We start from the raw sequence: 21,668 nt of genomic DNA, 5'->3' as shown, positions 1-21,668 counted from the left end.
TTATTTCTCCTTGCCACCTAGAGTTTTCTCTTAAGAAAAGACTATCATCTCAATGACAGATTCATCAGAACTAAGTCAGAGGGTGAACAAAACTTTGAAGAATCTGCATGCTTTTATATAAGCAGCTTTCCAATCTTTTATTTCCAATGACCACTTCATTAGGTAAAAGGTATCACAGACTGTCTTGTCTTCACTTCTCCTTGGCCCCACTGAAAAATGTACCTTGCAACCCTTCCTCTGTGTAGAGAAACATTATCTAAGTTTATTTTGATGTTTCTCAAACACAACCTTGAGTCTGTGCTGGAAGCTACAATGGAAGATCAATGACTGCATCTGAGTCTGGATGCAGACTGTCCAGCGTGTCTCTAGAGCAGCACTGTGCACCAGAAACCTAGTATAATCACACTGTGTAGCCACTGGCCATGTGTGCCTGTGGAGCACTTGAAAATGAGCCAGCATGATGAGGAACTGGATTCTATGTTTTATTTAAGTTGAATTATTTTAAATTTACTAGCCACATGTCGGAGAAGGCAATGGCACCCCACTCCAGTACTCTTGCCTGGAAAATCCCATGGATGGAGGAGCATGGTGGGCTGCAGTCCATGGGGTCGCTAAGAGCTAGACACGACTGAGCGACTTCACTTTCCCTTTTTACTTTCATGCACTGGAGAAGGAAATGGCAGCCCACTCCAGTGTTCTTGCCTGGAGAATCCCAGGGACGGGGGAGCCTGGTGGGCTGCTGTCTATGGGGTCACACAGAGTCGGACACAACTGAAGCGACTTAGCAGCAGCAGCCACATGTAGTGAGCAGCTACCTTGTTAAATAGCATGGATCTAAAGGATTCTGCCATTATGAGAATCACCAATGGTAAAATTTAATAACATATTTTAGAAAGCTAAAGGCTTTATTTGTATAAGTTGAATAAAAGTTAGCTATTAGGCATTGTCACTGTGCTTGTGACTCAACTTCTTTCCTCACAGAATTTGTGAAGGAATAACTTGACATTATACTACATACGGGCTTGCCTTATGGCTCAGCTGGTGAAGAATCTGCCTGCAACATGGGAGACCTGGGTTGGGAAGATCCCCTGGAGAAGGGAAAGGCTACCCACTCCAGTATTCTGGCCTGTAGAATTCCACAGACTGTATAGTCCATGGGGTCGCAAAGAGTTTGACATGACTGAGCTACTTTCACTTCCAAGGCACTTTCTCTTTCATACTCCGTGTGGGGTTGATCGCTTCTTACCTTGTCATCAGTGTATGAGAGGCACGTACAGTTGTGAAGACATTTTTCTTAAGAATATTTTTAGATTTGAAGCAGCTGACTGTCACTAGACCTACTGCTCTCAAGGCAGTTCATGTGGAAATTCTGGAAAGAAAAACAATCACATATTTTCTTTGGATTAACCTGATAATTTTGGAAGATGGAAAAGGGTTGGTAGACTTAAAAGTCTGTGTTGTTTAATAATAGTAACTTTTACTTCCTTTGGATTAGTTCCCTGGTACATCATTTTAAAGTGACCCTTTGAAGATCGGAATTACTTTCTGATAAATTTCAAACAAAATCTGTCTTTCATTGTGAAAATTTTAAATTTAATTCAGAATTTATGTGCTGTTTTACAACATGCTTCATAGCATAGCTTAATCAAAGGACTTGGTGTATGCCTGTGTGCCTCTAATGTATTTATCATTCTACAGTCTCAGATTATGTGATCATCTGTTACAACATATGAACAAAAGAGGATACCTTTACCAAAATTAAGAAAGAGATAGAGTATTTGAGTATTTGAGAGTTGATGTTCAATGTCAGAATAATCATGTCAGACCAGGGTCTCCCTTTTTTATGTGGCGTGTGTATTCTCTCGTCTGGAGATTCACCATCGGTAGACAGAGTGGTGGAGGAGAGGGACCGTCTCAGAGACCACATCTACCTGGCCAGCTTCTCTGGGAAGTGCCCGGAGGTGGCAGATTCTAGTCCCACCCTGCTGGAGGAGAAGTGGGCATTTCCAGGGGAAGTGGAACTCCTCAGTACTTGAAGTACTGTTGGGCCACAGCGGCCTCATGGGTCCCTCCCTGGCCTGGCTACTCAGTCAGCCAGGGCTGTACCCTCAAAGCTTAGCACGGCCACCTTTGCCGTCTGTCCTGCTGGGTGGTGTGTATGTAGGAATGTCTTTTTGATTGTCTGTCTTTTTGTGTTTTGATAGCTCAGCTTTCACAGCTGACAGGCACAGGAAAAGAAAACTTTTGGAAAACTCATCACTGAACAGCAAGTTACTAAAAGTAAATGTAAGTAATTAAAATTTATTCAAATACAAGAATTGGTTGAGGTCTAGTCACTGATTACAACTCTTAACATTAGTGTTACCCCCTTATGAACTTTTATAAACGTATGTCTTGTATTTGGAATATTTCACAAAGTGTTTGCCACTGGTACTGACGACTCTCGATGTGACTAAATACCTTGGCGAGTCTGTCAGTGCCTGCCTTCCGTCAGGATTACCACCATGCTCCAGTACCTTAGTGAGCATTTGTTCTTAAGGCCTCCTCGTGTACCTTGTTACCCTTTTGCATAGGGTCTCAGAGATCCTTGCTTCCTTCTGGTAAAGGTCCCTACTGCAGATTCTGTGGGTCTGAAGTTATGGTAAGTTTTGTTCCTTAGTTATATTTTTTCCACTTTGTAGTAGCTTTAGTAGTCTTCTGAAGGTGTGAGGGCTTCCCAAGTGGCTCAGTGGTAAAGAATACACCTGCTAATACAGGATGTTTGGGTTTGATTCCTGGGTCAGGAACAATCCCTGAAGAAGGAAATGGCAACCCACTCCAATATTCTTGCCTGGAGAATCCCATGGATAGAGGAGCCTGGTAGTCTACAGTCCATGGGTTCACAAAAGAGTCAGACACGACTTAGTCACTAAATAAAAACTATAATAAAGCCATGAAGTCTTAAACTTATTTCTTTTAAGGACCTTCCTGGTTTTTACATCATGTACTCCATAGTACTTATTAAAGCTGATTTCCTATTAAGTTTCCATTTAGAACAGTCCTAGGATCAGAAACAGCCTTCTAAAAATATCCAGACACTTATACAGAGAGTAGAAAGAGAATTTGAAATATTCATTGGACTGAAAAGGATTGATTCCAACCTGGCTTGATGCTAGAGTTTCAAATACAGGCCTTTGCCTTTGATGTCTGAAGCAGTTGGCCTTCTCCCGGCATCGCTGAAGGCCGCCTCCCGTTCCATTTTCCAGGGCAGCACCACTGCCATTTGTGCCACGGGCCTTCGGAATTTGGGGAACACGTGTTTCATGAACGCCATCCTTCAGTCGCTCAGGTAACGTTACAGTCAGACCTCAACTATCTAACGTTAGTTTCTGGTGGAATGCTTAAGAGCAAAGGCTCCACGTTCAGGTTCTGTCTCTGGCCCTGACTCTAGCCTGGTAACTTGGGGCAAGTTACCTCAGTTCCCTGTGCCTTGGTTTTCTCATCAGTGAAATGGGGATAATAGTCTGCCTCACAGAGTAGCTGGGAAGATAGTGTATAATTTACATAAAGTGCTTAGAGCAGTGCTTGGCAGTAAATAACTGTTAGCAGTTATTATTTAGTTCCTGTCACTTCTTAAATAGGCTTGACCACAGGCCAGCAAACTTCTGAAAAAGGCCAGATTAAATAAATATTTTTAATTTTTGCATGCCACATCCAGGCCCTCCACATATTTTCCTCCTCCTTTCAGTACTTCCCTCCCTTTTACACAACTCTTTAAAAATACAAAACTCACTTTAAAAATGGAAAAGCTCACTGGCCCAGGGCCAGATTTGTCCTGTGGGCCACAGTTCACAGACCCCTGGCCTGTAAGGAACCTTGTTCAGAGAACTCAGTTTAGTCATTAGTTGAGTCTTAAGTATGGTCATTAGATCAGATGTTTAGAGGATCCTCAATGTGTAGGATGAGCAGTGAAAAATAAAACAGGCAACAAGGCTGACCTAAGTTATCTAGAAGAGATTATTTAGAAAGTTGTGTACTTTCAGATTCTAATGTGGTGTCAAAGACCAGAATAAATTATTTTCCCAGGGCCAGAAGCCACATGTGCTCTCTCCTTAAAGGGACTGGCTCTCAGCTTTTCTAACTTGAATAAGAAATTCTAGTTGCTACTGAGTTCTCCTTGTTACTCTATATAGTGTATTCAAACAATATGGTTGCTCTCATAGTTTGCTTCTGCTGGAGGAAATTATTGAACACCTGGAAACAAAAGCCCTGAAAAGAAAGAAAGGGTGATAATCTCTGAATGGGAAGGGGGATTGAGGATTTGGGGAACAGAGAGTTTCCTTTAAGGTCGTTCTTTATTTCTGTAAAGTCATTTACTTGTATTGTTTCCTGGGAACAAAAGAGGAATCTTAATAAAGAAACATGATGTAAGAGATTGCATTGAATACTACTTTAATGAGAAATAGATCACATTTTCAGAATCCATATGTGGGTCTCATAGTACTTTCTTTACAGGTCCTAGGACATTTAAAAAATTATTTTCTTTTCTTCCTTTTAAAATAGTAACATTGAGCAGTTTTGCTGTTATTTCAAAGAACTGCCTGCTGTGGAATTACGAAATGGGAAGACAGCAGGACGGCGAACGTACCACACCAGGAGCCAGGGGGACAACAACGTGTGAGTCTCAGAATGTGTCCTTTCTGGCTTTGAGCTACAGAACAAATGACTCTTACTGGTGATTTCCATTGTGGTATGTGAGTAAATAGGCACGTGCATTTAAAAAGAAACTCGTTAACAGTTGTGTTTCAGTATTTAGCTGGCAGTCTTAGTAATTGTCGGAATTCATTTATTTCTATTTACCTAGCAGGCAGGATGTACTCTACTTTTGGAGTCTGTGCATTGGGGCATTCTAAAATTGATGTCTGTGAATGAAGCACAGTTCTAGTTACAGAGCAGCATGAATGTCATTAGTCTTTGTGAATTAATTTGTGTGATAGGGTTAGGTAAACCTGTCTTGAATAATTAATTTGCAGTTATCAAACTCATTATGGGGCAATACAGTCACTTGTTAGTTAATGTGGGAGGAGGAAGTGACAAGTGATTATTGAGAACCAAAACAATATGTATTCAGATTCAAACCATGTTCTCTTGGGGTTCTGAAGGTGTGTCATCTTATCATGGTTGTAAGAGGCATCTTAAGGTTACTGAAATGAGGCTATAACAATGTAATGTTTTCCCTGTCTGCCCATCCCTGCTCCCACACACACCATCCCCACACATTCTGAAAAGCCACACATAATCTAGTACTTACAGTCTGACACTGTTCTCTGCCTGGCTGAGGGAGAATAGCATAGACTGTGTTCAAATGGTGTGCAGGGTGGAGCATGCAGTGAAGCCAGGCATTGGCGCAGGGAGGGCATGATGTCACGAGGAGTGCAGTCCTAAGAGTTGGCTTCGGCAGCAGCGTGCAGAATGAGCTAGAACATGCCTGCGTTCAAGGAGGCTTCACACTTGATAGTAATTGGTTAGAGGGAATAGCAGTGAAATGAAGAGGAAGAAATACATGTGCACAAAAGGGAAGAACCAGTAGTACTTGATGCATTAGTGGGATTTAGGGTTTAGTTACAAATTACAGAAATTGCCTCTGGCCATTTTATGCAGAAAAGGAATTTATTGAAGGTCTTTGGTGAACTTACCATTACCAGATGGGTGAGAAATCAGGTCTAGAGTCCAGGCATCGATAAAGGTGTCCTTATTAGGACCACTGGCCATGCCCCGCCCAAGTTTTCCCACTGCCAGCACCGCTGGAGTTGCTGCTGGGTGGAAGCTACTGCTACGGCTCCCCCATCTCCCTGAACCTGCCCCCACGCTCCTGAAGCTGCTCGTGGCCACCTGAAATGACTTGGCACTGTCACAGCTCTTCTCTAATTCCTGCTTCAAATAGGCATACCAAGGCCAGGTACCTGAATCCTGGCTGCGGGAGAGAGTGGGGCGAGGGCTGAGGAGCAAGTGTTTAGTGTTTTCAGCTTCCATAGTGGGAGGCAGCCTTTGAGTCTCACAAGACTCTTAAGATGGAGTTCCTCAAGCACAGGATGAGGATTTAGGTACTAGGAAGTAAAAAACATAATTTTTATCTCAGGAACCTGTTGGGTAACAGGGGTTGAGAAAGAAGGTGAGATTCTCTGTGGTATCAACCAGGTGTCGATGAGGATGGTAGCTGTATCGACACATAGTCATTGCAGTTGAGGCGGTGTTGAAGTTTACCTTTGTGCATAGAAACCCGAAACTAATGGTGACTTAAGCACCCCTGGTTTATTTTCTTATGTAAAAGTTGGAGCTTGCCCATCTAGCTTCGTTTCTTGGACTCATCGGGCTCACCTGATGCCCTGTCCACCAACCCTGGGTGTGGCTCTCGCCTACATTGTCTGCAGTGCTGCTGGGGAGCCACCGTTCAACCTCATTATAGCTGGAAGGCAGAAAGGAGGAGTGAAGAAGGACCACTCTTTCTCTTTAAGGGGATTTGTCAGAAGTTGGACAAACTCAGAATTTTTTATTCCATGAACTCATGTGCCAAGAAAAAAGTGGCAGTTGTATTCCTGTGGGAGGAGTGAGTGGAGCCCGGGCGGCCATAGGGAGAGTGCAGGGAGCAGGTTTAGGACATGCTGGGTGAGAAGAGACAGAGGGTGCCCCATAGGAAGTTCCTGCTGGGACCTGGAGACCCCCGGATAAAAGCAGTCGTGCGAAAAATGTGGATTTCAGATTTGGATTTGAGAGTCACTAGGACAGAGGTGAGTTTTGAAGCTCTGCGATCAGATTAACTCTCTGCGGCAGAAATGAGCAGACAGTCCCGAACAAGTCTGAGAAGTGCTCCTAGTGAGGGGCAAGAAGGAGAGAGTCAGGAGGTGGACAAGAGATTCTTAACCTGTTTTACATGCTTTAAAATATGCATCAGTAAGTAATTCGGTCTGTAACTTATCCATTGCTTTGTTTTACAAGTATGATGGTTCACGTATGATGGCATACTCAAGAGGTCACCATATAATTAAAAAACTAGTTTTGTCAAGTAGTTACCGCTTTTTCTCTGGGTTTTTGAGATGCTGTTAACTGTCAGATTTAGTTCAGAAGAGACCAAATTTTTTATGTTTTCATATTTTATTTGTGAGTTTTAGACAGTTTGGCATCGTGTACTAAAACACCAGCCTCTCACGAATGCTGCAGGGTCTCATCATCCCTTCTTCTCTTCTAGGTCTTTGGTGGAAGAGTTTAGGAAGACACTCTGTGCTTTATGGCAAGGTAGCCAGACTGCATTTAGCCCAGAGTCCTTATTTTATGTTGTTTGGAAGATTATGCCCAATTTTAGGTAAGTAATATTTAATGAAGGATATTTAAAACATTAATATTAGTCCTTACATTGTTCCCGAAACAGTTTCCAACAACTGGTATTCTCAATAATGAAGACTGTTTTGTTTTTTAAGGAGAAGATAAGTTGGATATATCCTACTAGACAATGTGTTTAAATAATAGACCTTAGAAATGTCTTTAACAGAAAGCAGGGCATTTTGTTGTTATAAAAACAAAGACCTTATAAATAACTTACTGCTCTAGAAAAACATACTGGACAAAATTTCCTTGATTCTTTTAAAATCTTATAAACAGTAATTATCATCATATACTGTCTTATTTCAGCTAAAAAAAAAAAAAATCCAAATGTAATCAACAGAAAACCATGGTACTGTATTCCAGACTGTAGTTAAGTCCATAAGATTCATTTTTCAGACAGTAACAAAATGAACAGATGATCTCTTTACATGGCTGCAGAGTCACTGAGTTTTCCATGTTGTTTAGTCTCGCTTGAGAGGGAAACGCCCTGCTGTCAGAAAAGCCCCTCTTCTCCTAGGCTCATCAGCCCTGTAGCGAGCGGCAGATTTGAAGCACTGCGGGTGTTTGACAACAGCCTTTGCCACCTTCTGCTGATTTGATCTTTCTGAAGCACATCATGGTTCTTACTAGTCATGATTCTGGCATCTAATATATGCTCCTCTCCTTTTTTAAAGCCAGCATGGTGTAGTAAACCTTAGCAGTATATCTTGCTTGATTGTCTCAGAGCGGTTCAGATCTATGGGTAGTGTGGAGAAGTGTCTGAAGGGTAATAGGACTGTAATTTGTTGCCTTCCTGAAGAGAGTGGCCTTGAGGATCAGACGTAATTGACTATTGTTAACCCTGGTCTTTGTTTTGAAGGAAATTTCTTTTATATTTCATGTTATTTAATCTCTTCTCAGGAAGGAATATCTTGTAAGAATTTTAGAATTATCTAACTCTAAATAGGAAAGGTAGAAATGATTGTCAAGTTATTGCTAATCACTGGTAGGAATTTCTATCAATCACCTAGTTAAGACAATTTTATTTTCTTGGGCTCCAAAATCACTGCAGGTGGTGACTGCAGCCATGAAATTAAAAGATGCTTGTTGGAAGGAAAGCTATGACTAACCTAGATAGCATATTAAAAAGCAGAGACATTACTTTGCCAACAAAGGTCTGTCTAGTCAAGGCTGTGGTTTTTCCAGTAGTCATGTATGGATGTGAGAGCTGGACCATAAACAAAGCTGAGAGCTGAAGAATTGATGCTTTTGAACTGTGCTGTTGAAGAAGACTCAGGAGCCCCTTGGACTGCAAGGAGATCCAACCAGTCCATCCTAAAGGAAATCAGTCCCGAATTCATTGGAAGGACTGATGCTGAAGCCGAAGCTCCAATACTTTGGCCACCTGATGTGAAGAACTGACTCATTGGAAAAAACCCTGATGCTGGGAAAGACTGAAGGCAGGAGGAGAGGGAGATGACAGAGGATGAGATGGTTGGATGGCACCACCAACTCAATGGACATGAGTTTGAGTAAGCTCCAGGAGTTGGTGATGGACAGGGAAGCCTGGCATGCCATGGGGTTGCAAAGAGTCAGACACGACGGAGCACCTGAACTGACCTAGTTGGACTCTTGATAGGGATTTAATCCTTGTGTTTTGTTACCAGATAAAAAGTGCTTCCATTTGTTGAATACCTGTTATGTGCCAAGCACTTTGGATATTTTGTATCTGATTTTCATTAAGAAACACAACAGATTCCCATCAAGGTAGGAAGTGTTGCTGTTGTTCAGTCGCTAAGTCATGTCCAACTCTGCATCCCCTTAAACTGCAGCACGCCAGGCCTCCCTGCCGTTCGCTATCTCCCATGAACTTTGCCCAAGTTCATGTCCCTTGAATCGGTAATGGACTTGATTCAATGGACTAGCCATGATTCAATCGGCTACCCAACCGTCTCATCGTCTGCCACTCTCTTCTCCTTTTTGCGTTCAATCTTTCCCAGCATCTGAGTCTTTTTCCAGTGAATTGGCTGTTCGTATCAGGTGGCCAAAGTATTGAAGCTTCAGCATCAGTCCTTCCAATGAGTATTCAGGGCTGATTTCCTTTAAGAATTACTGGTTTGATCTTCTTGCTGTCCAAGGGACTCGCAAGAGTCTTCTCCAACACCAGAGTTCAAAAGCATCAATTCTTTAGCACTCAGCCTTCTTTATGGGCCAACTCTCACATCCATCCATGACTACTGGAAAAATCATAGCTTTGACTATTTGGACCTTTTTCGGCAAAGTGATATCTTGGCTTTTTAATACTCTGTCTAGGTTTGTCATAGCTTTCTTTTCAAGGAGCAAGGGTCTTCTAATTTCATGGCTGCAGTTATTATCCACAGGAAATGTTAGCTTCGTTTTAAAGATGATGAAACTTCGACAGAGAGCAGTTCAGTGTTATACATCTAGTAGGTGTTAGGACCAGAATGAGAACCCAGGTCTTTATGGCACTGGTCAGTGATAGATGTGTTCACAGTAAACTCGTAGTAACTTATCTGCATGCCCCAGTGAGGCCCACCAGCTGTCTCTGTACTCTTCTGCTTGGACTGCATGGTGACTCAGTTCCCTCATTTAATTCTGCTTTTCATCTAAATCTGCCCATTACTTCTACCAGTTTATTTGTTCTAGCTGTGAGCATGAGTTAGTTTTTAGCTACTTAATTTTACACATTCTGTTATTCCTACCGATGAAAGAAAAGAACTGGAAAAGCTGACCAGGTTGAGAAATTTGAATGGCGTTGCTGGAGTGATTCCTGTAAAACATGGCCTCTTAGATCTCGCTAATGACCTAGCGACTGGGCAGAATAAGATGTCTCTGTGTTCTCAGCAGGGCTTTCTCTTTGTTCTGTAATAATTCAGATTGTTCCCCACTTTCGTGTTGTCGTTCAGTCACCAAGTCGTGTCTTACTCTCTGTGACCTCAAGGATTGTAGCCCACCAGGCTCCTCTGTCCATGGGATTTTTCAGGCAAGAATACTGGAGTGGGTTTCTCAAAGAATAATTTTCTCTTGGTTAGACCTAGATCTTGAGATTGTATCACGGATAAAGTTTTAGTGCAGGGTCACTGCCCAATGCCCAGGTGTAAGGCTGTGAGGTAGGGTTTTCTTCTTATAATTGTTACTCCTATTATGTGTATAGGGCTTCCCTCGTGGCTCAGTTGGTAAAGAATCCTCCTGCAGCGTAGGAGACCTGGTTTGATCCCTGGGTCAGGAAGATCCCCTGGAGGAGGAAATGGCAACCGGCTCCAGGATGCTTACCTGGAAAATCCCATGGACAGAGAAGCTTGGCAGGCTGCAATCTATGAGGTCACAGAAGAGTCGAACATGACTTAGTGACTAAACCACCACTACCTATTATGTATACAGGGTAATGTTCTTACAACATGCCAAAGTGGAAATGAAGTGAGTCTTGAATTATGTTTTTATTGTAGTTATAATCCCAAAGTAAAATTTTTTATAGTTTAGAAAGCCCATTTTCCTTGGCTAATAGATGTCAATATCCAGAGAGTTTGATCCCTTGAAAACAACTTTCATCTCATTGTATGTCTCCATCAGAGCTCATGGGCAACACATCACAGGTGTGAGGTCCTTGAGCAGTAATATTTTGAAAGAAATCTTTTCTGAGCAGTGTCAACCGTGGGCTTAAAATATTCAGTAAACAATGTTGTAAACAGTTGTGCTACATCCAGGCTTTGTGGCTCCATTTATAGAGCAGAGTAGACTGAGTATTATTCTTAATGGCTTTAGGATTTTCAGAATGGTAAATGAGCACTGGCTTCAACTTCAAGTCTCCAGCTGCATTAGCCCCTAACAAGAGAGTCACTCTGTCCTTTGAAGCCAGACGTTGACTTCTCCTCTCTTGCCGTGAAAGTCCGAGAGGACATCATCTTCCAGTATAAAGCTGTTTCGTCAGCATTGAAAATCTGTTGGTTAGTGTAGCCACCTTACCTATTGATCTTAGCAAGATCTGGATGTCTTGCTGTAGGTTCTACATCAGCAGTTGCTGCTTCACCTTGCACATTTATGTTAGGGAGATGGATTCTTTCTTTAAACCTCGCTTACCAACCTCTGCTAGCTTCAGGCTTTTCTCCTGCAGCTTCCTCACCTCTCTCAGCCTTCCTGGAATGGAGGAGAGTTATTAAGGCTTTGCTCTAAATTAGGCTTTGGCTGAAGGAACTGTTGTGGCTGGTTTGATCTTCTGTCCAGCAATCTCCGTATCAGCAATAGGGTCTCACTTTTTAAATCAATGGTGTCTTCACTGGGGCAGCACTTTTAAGTTCCTTCAAGAACTTTTCCTTTGCTTTCGCAACCTGTCTAACTGTTTGGTGCAAGAGGCCTAGCTTTTGGCCTCTCTTGGCTTTTGACATATCTTCCTCACTAAGCTTAATCCTTTTAGCTTTTGATTTAAAATGAGAGACTTGCGACTCTTCTGTCAGTTAAACACTTAGAGGCCATTAAGGGTTGTTATTTATCCTAATTTGAATATCATTGTGTCTCAGGGAATAGCGAGGCGGGAGGGAGGGAGGAAGGCAGGAGCAGCCTGGCGGTGGAGCGGCCAGAACACACAGCATTTACTAAGTTTGCTGCCTTACGTGGTTGTGGCACCTAAAACAAGGACCAGAGTAACATCAGCGGTCACTGACCACTGATCACATTAACGAGTACAATAATAATAATGGAAAGATTTAAAGTATCACAGGAATTACCAAAATGTGAAAGAGACACAGTGAACAAATGTTGGAAAATGGCCCCAACAGACTTGCCCAAAGCAGGGTTGCCACAGACCTTCGACTTGTAAAAACCACAGTACCTGCAAAGCACTTAGCAAAGTGCAGTAAAACGAGGTGCACCTGTATTAATTCTAATTAGGAATTTATCTATTGTATGGGTTTTTTGTGTGTTTGTAAACAAAAACATTATTATTTTCATTTTCGAGTATTTTTGTCTCAAAGAAACTCAGCCTTGATTAATGCCTTACACTGGGTAGGAATAGCTAATTGTAACTGCTTTTGGTTTTGCAGATAATTTGGGCAAAATTGTAGTTTATTTTAAATATGAACAGAACCTAAAGCTCTTATGTGTCCTAGATATTTCAGAAGAAGCTTGTTGTAGAGTGATAACATTTGATTCCGTAGAGGCATATCCTGTTCCGTGCTGGTCTTTGCCATTTTACACGTAATGCAGTGGTCCTTACTAAACAGCGAATGGTCAGTAATGCTAGGCATGTGTCACAGTTGTGCATGTTGGAGCCTTGCACAAGTGCTTGTGTGTGCCTGTATTACCTGATGTCCGTTTCATTTGGAATATCTGCTTTTCACTTCAACAGGCACAAAGTAACGTTTTCTTCATTGGAACCTTTCTTTGTTCTCAAGATGAAGAGACAGTTGCTCTGTTCCTGTGTGTTGTGCCTCAGCAGCGCCCCTCATTCAGAATGGAGGCCTTACGATCGTCTAGGCTTTTTATGTTTGCAGTGTGCTAAGATGATTTATCTTTATGATACAGATTCTCTATAGACATTAAAGAGAAAGAGGTAATCTTTATGTAAGGTCACAAACAAGTGAGGATAAGGAACAGTGGTAAAACTGGAGCTGCCATTCTTCAGATAAGTCAATGAAAGGCTTTATTTAAATGTTTAGAAATGGAATTCTAAATGTCTCTTAAGTCAGAATAAAAAAAAAAAAAAGTCCTAGAGGAAATACGGACTTTTCATTCTCTGGGTAAAGATCACAAATTGTAACAGATGCCTATAATTTACTTTTATGAAACAATGAGTGTTCCATGATGTCATATAGGTCACCAAATGTATTTCTAATGGTAAAGGAAACAGTAGAAAATAATGTATTTTGATATAAGGAAAGAGAATCATGGTGTGGTTGGAAATGTTCATTAATGTACATTAGGCAGATTATTTTAAGGATGGATATGTGTTTGATGAAAATGCAAATTGACATAACTACAAGATAAAGGTTTTAATGATCCATTTTAGAAAATGATGATTAGATATTAGGTTATTTTGGTCAGAGAATAAAATGTTTTTATATAGGATAGAATTTCAGATATGACCTGAGATACTGATCTTATCTTTGAGTCATGAAAAAGATGTATATTGAAAGGGTTTAAAGTATCTCCTTAGATATATATATAAAGGAACTACCAACTTTGAATAGTTTTACTTTTAACTTAAGTTTAACATTTTATTCATAAGAGTCTTAAATACTTGAACAATATATGTATTACTATTTAGTTACTAGTTTAGAAAGAGTTACAGTGAAATACTGACTTTTGATGTAAATTCCATTGATTAGGCAGATCATTTCCATAATTTATTTCCAGGAGAAATTTTAGGAAAAGGGGAAAAATCTGGTTAAAAGAAATTTTGTTTGTGGAACCACTGCCTAGAAGGGCAATGAAAATTTTGACTCCAGACCAGGCCAGAAAACTTGTCACTTAGGGCAGAGATTAAAGAGAACCTTCCGTGCTGGTAAAAAATGTAGGCAGAAGTCTTTCCTATCCATAATTTTATAAATGTACTTTAGACATCACGCTGACTTATCTACATAAACCTCTAACCCTTCTAGCTGTACCAGCTTAATTTTGTCAGATTTCATTACTCTGCACTTGGCATTGATCTGTATTAGCATAAGAATTCCATGCAATTTCCTGACTGAATAGAGTATAAGAAATAACCTCAGACTATGTGGCCATACTTATTCAAGTTTTAGGCTAGAGCATAATTGTATATGTGTCAATGCATTTTGAAAATTTTATTTGTTTAAAAAAATGTCCTTTGAATCAGAGATTAGGATGTAAGCATAGAATGTTAGACATCTTTAGCTCTTTAGATAAAATTTTTCTTCCTTTCAGCCAGTGTTTGAAAATTAGTATCTTTTAATCTGAAGATTTTATTTCTTAAACTTTAATAAAACTTTAGACCTAGTTTTCTGGTGCAGGTATGATGTGACGTTTTAACATGTGAGCGTCTCCTAGAGAGGCTGTGTGGGAAACGAGGAGCTTCACAGTCCGTCCAGGAGACAAGGTTGTGGTCCCATCTCTGTTACTCTCCTGCTGTAGGGCTTCAGGCGGGTCACACAACTCCCTTTTTGCCTCTCAGTGTTCCCCTTACAGTGATCTCAACTGACATCATCTAAGTCCAATTAGCTCTACTAGTCCGTGTTTCCAAACTTACTTTTAAGAAGTGGAATTCTGTCTTGAAGGTAATGTTATGTGTAAGACAAGAAGGAAGTGAGGATGAGGGATGAGGGAGCCTCCCTGTGTTCTGAGCACAGCGTTGCGGCCCTCCCTTCACTTCACCCTCCAGCGTGTCTGGCCAGGGAGGCAGAGCCACTCAGTGACTGTCTCTGTTTGCTTCAAGGGGCTATCAGCAGCAGGATGCCCATGAGTTCATGCGCTACCTGCTAGACCACCTGCACTTGGAACTCCAGGGTGGTTTCAACGGTATTTCCCGCTCATCAATTCTGCAAGAGAATTCTACTCTGTCTGCAAGTAACAAATGTTGCATGTAAGATTTCATTTCCCTTTGTTCACTAGTCATGAAGGCTTAAAATATTTTGAATGTGTATTTTCCTACAGCTTCATTTTTGACTTAACTTTTCCAAAAATAATTTTATATTTTTAACCTATTCTTTAATCACACTGAGGCAGTGATAACTTTTCTGAATTTGGGGTTTTTTTTGCCTCTCAATATGAACAAAACAACCTTTTGGGTTGCTTTCCCAAGTACTAATACTCCCAAATATACATTGAGATCAGAATGTTTATTTTGCTAAGGGAGACATAATCGACTTTTATTTCAGCTTGGATTTTGGTTATTTGTCTCCTTGTGTTCAAATTTTGGGAAAAACTTTATACTTATCTATGCAGGAAATGGACTTTATAAGATGAATTCCCCAAAGAATGAAAGAAAATAATATATAGGGTTGCTGTAGTATTATCGCCTGGCAGTCCATAAATCGGTAGTCTCATAGTTAATCTGACTGAATCAGAGAAGGGCAATTATTATGAATGGCCATACTTCTTAAAATGTTTGGTCCTCAAGGTCCTAGTAGCTATGTTCAAGTTAGAAACAAGTATAGAGGGGGAAGGAACTGTGATCTTGTAGAAATGGCCCTGCTGCTAGCATCAACTCAAACATAGTATTAAATAACAAATTCTGCTTTGTATTTTATGTGACGGTATACTTATACACAAAGGATACTGAGCTGGGCTCTAAGAAGGCCAGTCCATGTGAAGTGAGGGGGTATCACATTTTGAGATAGTCACAGGTTGTTCTTTTAGTAACTCCTGAGTTTTCAGTATTAATCCATATCTTTTAATGATATTTTAAATAATAGTAAATTTTAAGTTTCATTAGGAGAAGGAAATGGCCACCCACTCCAGTGTTCTTGCCTGGAGAATCCCAGGGACGGGGGAGCCTGGTGGGCTGCTGTCTATGGGGTCGCACAGAGTCGGACACGACTGAAGTGACTTAGCAGCAGCAGTGAGTTAGGAACATAAAAGTGAAAGCTGCTCAGTCATGTCCGACTCTTTGCGACCCTGTGGACTATACAGTCCTTGGAATTCTCCAGGCTAGAATATTGGAGTGGGTAGCTGTTCCCCTCTCAGATATTAAAAACTCAGGCTTCTTTATGTTTCCTTAAATTCATGGAAGATGCATTTCAGGATCTAAGGATGAGACTTGCTAAAACTGCCAAAAAAAAAAAAAAAAAAAAGAAAATCAACAAAAAAGGTCTCCTATATTTGTGTTTATTCATATAAACACATCAATCCCTACTGAAGGTGGGGGCGAGGATGGTAGAAATAAATAGCAGGTGGGTTCTTTTTAATATGTAGAAGATCATTAGTCCAAGTATAAAGGACCTTCTCAGCATAACAGCCTGTCCAAGTAGCTAATATTTACACTTTTCCTGGTGTGCAGTTATGATAGAAGTGATTTTGAAATAACTTGTGAATCTTGTTTTAAAATAGCCAAGACTTGATTAGTATCTTTTTTTCAGAGGAAGAAATTGTAAAGGAAGAAGTACATTGAGTTTAAATGTACTGCTTTTTAATAAAGCAGTTTCCATTTTAATTAAAGGCAGCAGATTATGTGAATATCAGTATGAAAGGATCAGTCATAAACCCTTTATTTTCAGTAGATTTTTTTGGGGTATATCCTTTGTAATACTAAAGTCATGTATCTTATGAACAACTTAAAAAGCTACAGTGTATTTCTTTTACCAGTACAGAAGGAAGCCCTTTCAAAGAAAAGGAAGCAGAACTTTTAAAATAATAGGTTTGCTTGGGTAGGTTTTTTTCTGTCTCATCATTGCAGTAGGTTTCATTTGGAGCAACTCAAAGTATGGTTCAGTGTGTTAGGAATACTATTGACTGTAAGTGACAGAAACCACCTCAAATTACTGTTAGTAAAAAAGAGCAATATACTAGCTCAGATAACTGCATAAGTGTGCAAAAGTTCACATTTGTGTTCACTATAGTGCTATTAATGAAAGCACACAATAAAATAACCTCAGTACCATTAATAATTTAATTTCATTTTCTTATATTCTGATTTATCTTTATTTGTTCTGTTGACAGTTTTATGTGGGTTCCTGTGGTTGCAGTGAAACCTGGAGCCATTTGGGATTTTAAATATTTTTTACCAAAGTATATACCCATCAATACTATATTGTTAAGAGAAGGAGCTCAGGTCAGGCCAGCTGTGTGAACTTGGGCCAAGTTATTTAACCTTTGAACCTCAGCTTCCTTGTCTGTAAAATGGGGACAATCTTCTCTACCTCAGAGTTGTTGTGAGGATTAGTTTAGCACATGGAAAGTATTTAGAATGGAGCCTGGCACCTAAGTACATAAGTGCTTGCTAATCATTCTGTCACTGATGCACCTTGTCAGCTGTTACCGTCCAAACCGTGGCACGCCGCGCGCCTGCCACAGAGCGAGGTACACGTCCAAGGTGTATACTTAGGGAAGAGAGGACAGCAGAAGGCAGGTGCGGCCCTGCCACTCAGATCAAAGATGCTTACTCAGAGGGCTTTCTCTTTGGTAAGCACTTGTCTAAAAAGCATTGTACGTATATTTGCATTTCCTCATCACCAGGCTTCTAAGGTAGATGGATGTTATTCCTGTTTTACATTTGATGAGCTGAGGCACACGTAGGTTAAGTAACATTAGGACAGTCGGTGTCTTATTGTTCTTACAGTGCTGTACACATTTTTGATCTCTACAAGGGAATGATATTGTTTAAGTGTTTGTGAAATCATCTCTCTACCAGTGATGACTAAGTATGTGTTAAATTTGTTTACCTCATTTTCCCCAAATGTGAACATCTAAAAAAAAAATCTTAAACTATCTTTGATGAAGGTTGTTGTTCAAAGTAACATAATTTAGAGAGATCCCCATATGATGAGAAATCTTGCAAAGGATCTAATATACGGGGGTTTCCTGTTCCTGAGGGGTATATTGGAGGGAAAAGGGGTCTCTTGCTCTGAATACAAGTACATATGTGATCTGTTAGTAATGGCAGATGTTCAGTGTTAGTAACTTTTGTATTATAGAAAGTAGTGGCATTGGGAGAGGGGTCAGAGGAAGGCCAGTGGCTTAAACCTTTTATTTGGTATACATCTATTTAGCTTTTAAGCTTTTGTGTTATTCTATAATTTAAATTATATATCCCCCAAAGGGAGTGGGGAGTGACCTAGAGGAGCTTTTACATATATTTTAGTTTTTTACTGAGATATTTTCCTATGTGATTTTCTTTAGAAATGGAGCATCTACGGTTGTCACGGCTATATTCGGAGGCATTCTCCAAAATGAAGTTAACTGTCTCATATGTGGGACAGAATCTAGAAAGTTTGATCCATTCCTAGGTAAGACATACTTGGCATGTGATGATATGATACTGTATTAAAATAATAACTGCAATGTTTCCTTTGAAAGCTAAGACAGTAAAGAGATAAATCCTTAAAAATACATCATTTTTGGAAATTATTTTTTGTGTGGTTATATATTCCTTTAACAGTTCCATTTTCCTATTTCCTTTTAAGACCTTTCATTAGATATTCCAAGTCAGTTCAGAAATAAGCGCTCTAAGAATCAAGAAAATGGACCAACTTGTTCATTACGAGGTAAAGATACTTTAATGTTCTGGAATTTCTTCCCCTACCCTGAAATAGCTGAATAATACATATATAAGCTTCATCTAGAAGTGCTGTATTGTTGATTGTTTTAATGAAATTTGTGCTGTAACTTAAGTCAAACCTGAATGTCTCTTCCTGTCCAAAAAAATTGTTTAGCAAGAATACCTGCCAGAGGTATTGACCTGCTGTCAAGTGTACAATATTTCTTACCTTTTTATTTTTGAACTTTTTATTTTGTATTGGCGTGTAGTCCATTAATAATGTTGTGATAGTTTCAGGTGGACAGCAAAGGGACTCAGCCATGCATACGTGCATATGTATCCATTCTGCTCCAGACTCTTCTGTCTTCTTTTTAATAATTGTAAATCTAGCACAAAACTTTCTTCCGATCTAATGAAATAGTTTATTCTAATGAAATAGTTTATTCTATGGCTGTTCCCCTAGTATCCAGAGGGAGAAAGAACCTCAGAAAAACTTTATAAACTGTGGTGTCATTTACTCTCTTGTATGCCTGGTAATTTGAGAGCTCTCGATGATGGCAACTGTTGGCTAAGCCTGAGGCCTTGCTTTTAATTGGAAAATTAAAATTCACACTTAGGAGATTTTTGAAAAAATTTTTTCCTTCCTGAGTATTAACTACTTTAGTCAAGGCAAAAGGCCTGTCCTTGATCAACCACTAAAATGACTATTCTTTTCAGTCAGAGAAAGAAGAAACTTATCAGGATAGGAAAAAAAAGGATCTAGTATGTGTGCTGTCATTAAGGACCCCTACACTGAAGGCAGATAACAACGTTATACCCTGAAGGGCATGTTCACCAAAAGTAACTTTTTTGTCCTTTAACAGTTTTAGGTAATACTGTCATGATTTATATACATATTATGTAATCTTTTCTTACAGAAGAAGGTTCTGTTGGTCTAAAACCGCACTGTCCAACATGCAGACCACAAAGTCACATGTGCCTATTAAAATGTAATCAAAATTTAAAACTCAGGTGCTCAGTAGCCATATATGGCAAGTGGTCAGCACAGATGCAGAACATTTCCACTATTGCAGAAAGTTCCAGCATGGACAGTGCTGCTCTAGAATCAAATTATTCAGCAAAATGTATATGAAGACACTTTGTAGATGCTTTTAGTTTGTTCTCCATCTATCTGACAGTGTTGTCTGTCTTGTTTGAACAAGAGTATGGAATAAATTTAAGGAAGCCCCATTCATGCCACTTCCCCCTAAAATATGTGGCTATAGTATGTTTCTCTAAAACTGTTTCTGGCCTGTTTGAAATTAAGAAAATATCACAGTTTACTTGATAGCAAATGTCAGACCACCTTCCCTGTATATTTACAGCATGTGAATTCAGGCTAATTTAAGCATAAAACAAACATTATTTGATCATTTAGAGAGGAAATCAATGAAAATTTTAAAGGAATTAGCCTTAAACTATATAATCTAAATTAGACTGAATTCATCTTAAAATTTCAATAAGAACACTAATATTAATGTTATTCCTCAGTGTGTATGTGTGTATATATATATGGGTATATATTTGAATAATATTTCCTCAACAACACTGATTTAGTCCAGATGATTTTTGACTTCGAGACACAGAGACACTCATTTGCTCATGTTTCTGTCCTCCTTTTCCTCAGTGCTGATTCCTCGCACCCCTCCTGAATTGGTCACATACTTGGTTCTTATTGCTTTCTGTAACATTTCAATTAAACTTATCCCAGAATGCTCTAATACTGAGAGATTTTTCTTTCTGGAGACCATCCAGGAGTGTGTATGACACAGCTTACGCAGGTGGTTATAAGCTGTACTTGCTACAAACAAGAGAAGTGACAAGTTGCATTTGCCTCACATCCCAAATAGAATTTTTCTTGGCACAGAGTCACTGAAATCTGATACAGATTGGTATTAGCATCATGTTTCTAGTATTCTCAACTGACTTTCCTTTGAATCCTCACACTTTTGATTTTTATTTTATTAAAAGAGCTTACTGTCAGCTTCAGAATTTCTAAACCATGCAGTATCTGTGAAACACAACAAAACGAGATTTTCAAATGATGCTGGTAATTTTCAAGAAGGTGTAAAGGACCCAGAAGGCTAGAAAAATTTCAAGATGAAAAAGCACCTTATTTCAGAAAGTTTCATAAGGCAACCGAATTGCACAGTGGAGACATAGCAGCACACAGTGGCATTATCTCTCATAACGACCCATCAAAGAAAGACATCTGCCTTTGAGTCAGGGCTCAACTTCTGCTTGAGGAGGAGGAGGCAGGAGACAAGACGGTGGAGTAGGACATGAGCTCACCTGCTCGCACAAAAACACCAGAATTACAACTGATTGCTGAATAGCCATTGACAAAAAAGGACTCAAAGCCACCAAAAAAGATATTCTACACCCAAAGACAAAGAAGTCACAGTGAGATGGTAGGAATGCTTCTGTTTTATAATCAACCCCCATATCTGGTGGGAGGGTGACCCACAAACTAGAAAATAAACATATCACAGAGACTCTCCCATAAGAAGTGAGTTCTGAGCCCCGCATCAGGCTCCCCAGCCTGGGGGTCTGGAATCAGGAGAAAGAGCCTCCAGAGCGTTTGGCTTTGAAAACCAGTCGGGCTTGACTGTAGGAGCTCCACAGGACTGAGGGGGAACAAGAGACTCCACTCTTGGAGGGTGCACACGAGGTTTCACATGCACTGGGACCCAGGGCAAAGCAGTGACTCCATAGGAGTATGGGCTAGACCTACCTTTGGGTCTTAAGAGGGGGTCCTGGGGAGGCGGGGGTCAGCTGTGGCTCACTGTAGGGGCAAGGACAGTGGTAGTGAACACCCCAGGGAAGGCTCATTATTGTGAGCTCTCCCAGAGGTGGCCATTTTGGCACCTGGCTCCACCCAACAGCCACCTATAAACACATCACTTGAGACAGCCCTGCCTATCAGAGGGACAAATCCCAGCTCTACCCACCAGTGGGCAAGTACCAGTCCCTGGACCAAACTCACCCACCAAGGGGAAGGCACCAGAACCAAGGAGAATTATAGTCCTGCAGCTTGGAAAATAGAGGCCACAGATGCACAAAATTAGATACAATGAGATGGCAGAGAAATATGTTCTAGATGAAGGAATAAGATAAAACCCAA

General features: G+C 40.2%; 1 protein-coding gene across 4 annotated transcripts in view; it reads left to right on the top strand.

The window, feature by feature from the left end:
• USP3 (ubiquitin specific peptidase 3) overlaps positions 1 to 21,668 on the top strand; it is a 171,620-nt gene that overhangs the window by 122,602 nt on the left and 27,350 nt on the right. For 3 of the 4 annotated variants that reach the window (XM_055537704.1, XM_055537703.1, XM_055537705.1), the window contains 7 exons: positions 2,205 to 2,286; positions 3,246 to 3,328; positions 4,543 to 4,656; positions 7,226 to 7,339; positions 14,747 to 14,893; positions 18,148 to 18,254; positions 18,432 to 18,512. In XM_055537704.1, coding sequence (XP_055393679.1) covers positions 2,205 to 2,286; positions 3,246 to 3,328; positions 4,543 to 4,656; positions 7,226 to 7,339; positions 14,747 to 14,893; positions 18,148 to 18,254; positions 18,432 to 18,512 — 728 coding nt within the window. Of the gene's footprint in view, positions 1 to 2,204; positions 2,287 to 3,245; positions 3,329 to 4,542; positions 4,657 to 7,225; positions 7,340 to 14,746; positions 14,894 to 18,147; positions 18,255 to 18,431; positions 18,513 to 20,171; positions 20,330 to 21,668 lie in introns of those variants that run through there. The other variant, XM_055537706.1, reaches the window with a different exon arrangement.

The sequence above is a fragment of the Bubalus kerabau genome, chromosome 10, assembly GCF_029407905.1.
Source record: "Bubalus kerabau isolate K-KA32 ecotype Philippines breed swamp buffalo chromosome 10, PCC_UOA_SB_1v2, whole genome shotgun sequence".
In the NCBI taxonomy this organism is placed as follows: Eukaryota; Metazoa; Chordata; class Mammalia; order Artiodactyla; family Bovidae; genus Bubalus; species Bubalus kerabau.
This window is presented reverse-complemented; position numbering and strand designations above follow the sequence as displayed.